We start from the raw sequence: 6,411 nt of genomic DNA on the forward strand, positions 1-6,411 counted from the left end.
GATGGAATTTTTCGGTTCGCTCATCTCGAAACGGAAAACGACGGTGTTTTGTACACAGCTTTTATTCCAGAAAACAAGTCTATGTTGTTAAAAAAAAACAGGTCCATGTAACCAGGATGAATTTAGTATACATGATTAGTGGATTCTTCTTCTGTTGTATCACTAACCTTGGTCTCGTGCCGAAATAGAAAAATCATTCTGCTCTCTTCTCTTCTTCCTTGTTTTCTGCAGAACCCTAATTTGACTCACGTTCTCTACTCTTATGGTTCCTCTCCTTTCGTCGATCTCCCAATCTCTAGGGTTCAGTGATCGACTCTCTAAATGAGCGCCGTCGCCATCAATCGCAAGCGCAGCGAAGATTCCTTATACTCCAACCACCCTTCCACCGCCCAATTCCGCCGACATTCGCCCTACTTCCAAGCTCCGAAGAAACGCAGATTCTCCTTCGGAACCATGTCTCAGGATCCCAACAAGCCATCTTCGAGGATTTCGAGGTATCCCGACGCCAAAACTCCACTTAGACGAGCAATCCACGCTCCTAGCAGAGCGAACCTTATATACGGAGGATCACCCACGGCTAAGCCTAACGATTGCTGCGAGAAGGGGGAGCTTTTCACTCGCGAGTATGATAACGCCAAGAGATCGGCTTTGAATGCCTTCAGGTTCCTTACCAAAGATAAAGAGTTTATCGATTTGGAGGAAGAAGAAGAAGAAGCAGTTTCTCAAGATTCAGTCATTGAAGTTATTGATTGTGATGAGGAGAAATTAGTAAAGGATGATGATAACAATAAGAAGAAGGTTGAAGTTGTTGATTGTGATGATGATGATGATGATGATGATGATGATGATGAGGAGGAGAATATTCAGACTCCTTCAGATGTTAACAAGTTTGGAGTTGGTGAGACTAGTACGATGCTTGATTCCTTGTCTTTGGGTAGAGAGGAGACCACAGATGCTTCCAGCCTCGAAGCCTATAGAAAGCTTATGCATAGTGCTGAGAGGCGGAACTCCAAGTTGGAAGCTTTGGGTTTTGAGATTTTGTTTAATGAGAAGCGCTTGTCACAGCTTCGTAAGTCTCGTCCAAAGCCTCTGGAGAAGCCTCTCAAGGTATATATCCCTTTCGGTGTTTTTTTTCTTGCTTGAATTGGAGATGGTTAATGTCCTTGCTCCATTTGGATTGATTCTCTATAAATTGCATATGTTTTTATTGCCTATAGTAGTATGTACTGGAAGTAGTAATGGTTCTTACTTTGAGAAAGATCATATAATATACGATGCTTGTTTGTCTCATTGCTACATTTGGATTCATGCTCTATAAAATGCATATGATGTTATTGTCCACAGTCCTGTAGTATAGCCTGGAAAATAGTACAATGCTTGTTTGCCTCATTTCCAATAAAACTGCAGTTAAAGCTTATAAGCCACCCAGTCAGAGAAGATCCTTATTATGTTTTATAAGAAGATTCCTCGTACCAAGTTCTTGCTGTTAACTCTTTTTTTTTTGTATTCTTGTGGTATTGATCTGAAGAAGGTACCTCATGAACCCTTTATACCACTCACAAAGGAGGAGGAAGCTGAAGTCTACTGTGTCTTTTCTGGGAGAAACAGGTATGGTGGTTCTGTAAGAGGCTTCTAGCATGTTTGAGTGACCAAATGTGTATCTTTTCTCAGGAGAAAGGTCTTGGTGACGCATGAAAGTTCAAACATTGATATTACTGGAGAAGTTCTACAATGCCTTACACCATCTGCATGGCTAAATGACGAGGTTCTACTGGTTCCTTATGCTAATATTTTGTATAATTAAGACTTAACATATTTTACGTTTGATGTGTTCCTTTTCTGGTTCTTAGGTTATCAATGTCTACCTTGAACTACTCAAAGAAAGAGAAACTAGAGAGCCCAAAAATTATTTGAAGTGTCATTTCTTCAATACCTTTTTCTATAAAAAGGTTTGTTTTCTTTTCTGTGCTCACATGATTCGTAGTAAGGATCTTTTTACCCCTCGTGTCAGTTCGTTTGTTTAGCTGCTGTTTGGTTTCCAGAGAAATTATAAGCACTGTGTTTAAGAGATTTAGCTTGCCTCGTTTGTCCCCTGTGTTACTCATTTGTCTCTGGCTTCTGTATAAAATGAATGGCGATGAGCACCAAACACAAGCTGTCGCTTTTTTTTGTATGTTGATGAATCCTCGCGGACTTACGTTTTTCTTTCTCTGATTGCTTTCCTTCAGCTGGTAAGCGACTCTGGGTATAATTTTAAAGCTGTTAGGAGATGGACTACGCAGAAAAAGTTGGGATATGCCCTTACTGACTGTGACATGGTAAGTTTGTCGAGAAACCTGAACTTTTAGATTTATTTTCTTAATTTTACAAGTTTAGTCCAGTTTAGCTAATGTTTAACCAGTCTTTTCCTTGTGCAGATATTTGTTCCCATCCACCGGGGTGTACATTGGACCTTAGCAGTTATTAACAACAGGGATCGCAAGTTCTTGTATCTCGATTCACTAAATGGAGTTGATTCGAAGATTTTAAGTGTTCTGGTATAATTTAGTTTCCAACTCTCGTTCTTTTTATTTAGTCTTTTCTTGACGAACTAGAGTCATTAGAAGGATATGAGATGCTTTGTAGTTAATGAACTTACTATTCTTTGTCCTTGTGGTCTTCCGAATACATCTCATTTATAATACTCATATAAAATGAAGCAGTCTGTCACAGTACAGACCATAAATTCTTGATTCTAAATTCTGTCCGTAGACAGTTTGGAGATTCTAGAATCCGTTATTGCTTTTTATATATCAAACACTAGTGTCAAAATATCCTGATAAGTGATATGTGTGTGCGCTTCAGTCAAAATACTTGGGAGATGAAGCTAAAGAAAAAAGTGGAAAAGACATTGATGTTAGTTCGTGGGAAATGGAATTTGTTGAAGGCATTCCCCAACAACAAAATGGGTACGTAACTACCCTTGAACTTGCTATATATGTGAAAGGAACAATCTTGTTTGAAAGTACTCGTTGCAGAATCAGCTAATTGTTTACCATTGTGGAATATGGTTTAGTTAAAAGTATAGACCTGGTTTGAGATTGATAAAAGAGACATTTACTTAACATGAATTTTGATTATAACAAATTAACAAGCATAACTGTTCACTAGAGAAAAAAATGACTTTCCTAGTTTGCTGCTGGGATGTAGCTAAAATATAATTTTCTTGATGGTGGTGTTGGATCACAAGCATATATTCTAATATTAGGTTCTTTCGGGAATAACTAACAGCCAAAAATCCACTAATTAGTCACAATCCGAGTGGCTGGATTCTATCAAAAGTCTATGTCCTTATGCTCTTAGCTCTCTGTTTTAGTTCTATACTAACTCTATGTTTTTTTCTTCTTTTGCAATATTGTATATTCTTCAGGTATGACTGTGGAATGTTTATGCTCAAGTACATAGACTTTTTCAGTAGAGGTCTGGGGCTATGTTTCAGCCAGGTAAGCTATCAGAATCCAAATCCCTCAATGCTCCAAGGGATTGTATTTAACAAGAGTAAACTAGTTGTCTGGAATTTGTTATGGAATTAGTATGTGCAGTTTATATTCTTTGCATGTTCTAAGATTTGATACAATAAATTATTTTGTCTTGGTTGTAATACTTACAGGAACATATGCCATATTTCCGGCTAAGAACGGCTAAGGAGATTCTGAAACTACGAGCTGACTAAAACTGGTCGGGCTATGCCTTTTTAGTAGTAGTGCTATTTTGCTTTCCATTGTTGATTTGTTCAGGCTATAGATTGTTTAGGCAGTGAAGCGCTCAACCTCAGAAGCAGAGGTAAACACTGGGCCAGGCTCAAAGCTCTTTTTCCTTTTGTATTTTGTTGTATTATATTTTGGCTAAAATTGTAGTTGGAGCCTGTTGGATTTGGTTAGTCTAACTAAATATGATTAGTTGTTCTCAACTGGTCTATTTGTTTACCCTCTATATGCTCTCAGTTTCGTCGTGACATGTTTAATGAAATCGGTAAGACAGCAAATCCGGTTCAGTTTATTTCTTGTGTTAGTAGTTAATCTTAACTACATGTCCATGTTCGGTAGCTAATTCCATTAATCACAAATCAACTATTATAACTCTTTGACAGCGAATGTTTTCCATGTGCAAATCAGCAGGTTGTGTTAACTGAAAGTTCATAACTGTTAGTATAAAAAACTTAAGTCACATTTCATAATCAATTAAGTTGTAGTAGACGACACGAAATACAACAAAAGGACAGACAATCAGAAGCCTTCTCGCAAGAGAAAATAAATTGTTTAAAATACCCTGAGCTAACTATCACTTTTCAAAAATACATTCAATAAAAAAATCCTAATATTAGGGTTTAGTAATTGTTATTTAGGGCATAGTATTTAAGAGGTGAAATTGGATTTATAAAATTCTATAAATGTATTATAATTTGTTTTTAAACATTTATAAATGATTTAAGAGGGTTAAATTAATCAATTTTATCACAAATTTAAAGTATTTATAAAAATTGTTAATTTTTAAGGATAAAATTAAAAAGTAGTATTAAACTTATGGTAAAATTTAAATTTCTTCCGAACCCTGTCAGTTTCAAATCACCCAAGTAGATTAGACCATTTGCAACAATGATCTTTAGCACAAATTCTTAAAAAAAAATTATTATAAAATTATGTGGGTCCCACTTCATCTATGTTTTTGTGCCAACAAAAGCTCTTAAACTCCCTAGCTAAGAGCATCTGCATTACTGAATCTTGAGGGAGGATCATAACTTTAATTTTTTATTATTTTTTTTTATTTTTTCGTTTGATTTTCTTTTTAAATAAAAATAAACGGACCAATCGCGGGCTACCACGTGGCGTGGAGCCTGCGTTACAGTGATGAACCGAGTTCATCCCAGCGAACCTGCAAGGAGTGAGTTCATAAAAATGGGAATATTATAATATTTTTTTTGGGGTATGGTGTGAACATGGGCGTTGAACCCTCAATGCTGATGCTCTAAAGATTCAATTTGCTGAGCTTCTTAACTATTCGCGGGCCCTCCACTGACACGTGGCGATCCGCGATTAGTTAGTTTTTTTTTAAATTTGGAAAAAAAAATCATAACTACTATTTCTAAGAATTTATGCTTTGAGTATCACCATTGCTGATACCCTTAAGCAGTTCTGATAAGCTTTTACACTCTGTTTGTATCTTACAGCTATTGATGGAAACTCATTAGTCTTCATGATTCTGTTATCTTTTGGAAGATTTTTTTGGGTGAGAAAAAGGGCCATGTACTTATTTGAAGCTTGTAGCTTGTTCTGTTGACAATAATAATAGTTCATGTACTTGTTCGTGTTCTCTTCGTCTTTTGTTTTATATACTGTGGTGATTAGCAAGAAAAAAAAAACCTCTTCAGCTAAGACTTGCTACAATTTTTATGCAAATGAACCTACACAATTTGAGAATTTGTTTGAAATACATTAACTGGATATTAATTTGTAGAAATACAATCAATTAAAGATATTTTAATATTTGAGTTTATGGTTTATTGATCATTGTTTATGATTTAGTATTTAGGAAGTGAGACTGGATTTATAAACTTATATAAATATTTATTAAATATTTATCGTATAAATGTAAATTTAAAAAGTAGTATAAAATTTGAAGTAAAATTAGAATTTTCCCATACACAAAGAATCAACCTCTACACATAGAAATGATCAGTTTGAGTTTTAGTAAGGGTGTTTTGAACAATGACGCATAGTAAATGTTGCTGCTTCTTTAACAAGAAAACTAAATTTTAATCTGCACATCCGTGCGGGTACCATTTCATTTATAGATATAAAATTTTATATTATTTTGTATATAATAATTTATGATAATATATTGCTGTCATTTTAAAAATAACTTAATAGATGATATATAGTTCTAAATATTAAAATTTAACATATGTTAACAATTTTATTTTTTGTAAAAATTATTACATAATTTATGAATATTAATCATTTAAAAGATGAATGATATTTTAGTCACTTTAAACGGTGAATGATATTTTATTTATTTATCTTAATGAAAATATTTTTCAAAATATATTGGTTTACCAATTCAACATAATTTTAATATGTTTGCATAAAAAACATAATTTTAATATGTAATTCATTAATTACTTCTATTTTAATATAATGTAGAATATACTTATAAAATTTATAAAATTAACATATAATTTCATAATTTTTTTATAATAAAAATTAATTTATAATAATATTATACTACTAACAGCGAAATTAATCAGTGCATTAATTAAAAGAATATTTAAATTTTTAAAAAGATTTTGTTAGATTTTTCTCAACAGATTTTGTTATTCCTAAAACTAAAATTTAAATTTATAGTTAAAATGGATTCATTATTAATATCCTTATA

The 6,411-nt window shown here is 33.6% G+C and overlaps 1 protein-coding gene across 2 annotated transcripts; it reads left to right on the forward strand.

Annotated features, from left to right (window-relative positions):
• The first annotated feature begins 85 nt into the window (after window positions 1-85).
• LOC103833529 (ubiquitin-like-specific protease ESD4) lies at window positions 86-4,038 on the forward strand. 2 transcript variants are annotated; one of them, XM_009109619.3, is made up of 9 exons: window positions 86-1,107; window positions 1,529-1,608; window positions 1,672-1,765; window positions 1,851-1,949; window positions 2,229-2,318; window positions 2,418-2,537; window positions 2,845-2,948; window positions 3,410-3,482; window positions 3,650-4,038. In XM_009109619.3, the coding sequence occupies exons 1-9, from the start codon at window positions 322-324 to the stop codon at window positions 3,710-3,712; spliced, it is 1,509 nt and encodes a 502-aa protein (XP_009107867.2). In that variant the 5' UTR covers window positions 86-321; the 3' UTR covers window positions 3,713-4,038. The 2 variants fall into 2 exon arrangements, with proteins under 2 accessions (XP_009107867.2, XP_009107868.2); XM_009109620.3 differs by having other exon boundaries at window positions 1,532-1,608.
• Window positions 4,039-6,411: the final 2,373 nt, after the last annotated feature.

This window comes from Brassica rapa, chromosome A08, assembly GCF_000309985.2.
Source record: "Brassica rapa cultivar Chiifu-401-42 chromosome A08, CAAS_Brap_v3.01, whole genome shotgun sequence".
In the NCBI taxonomy this organism is placed as follows: Eukaryota; Viridiplantae; Streptophyta; class Magnoliopsida; order Brassicales; family Brassicaceae; genus Brassica; species Brassica rapa.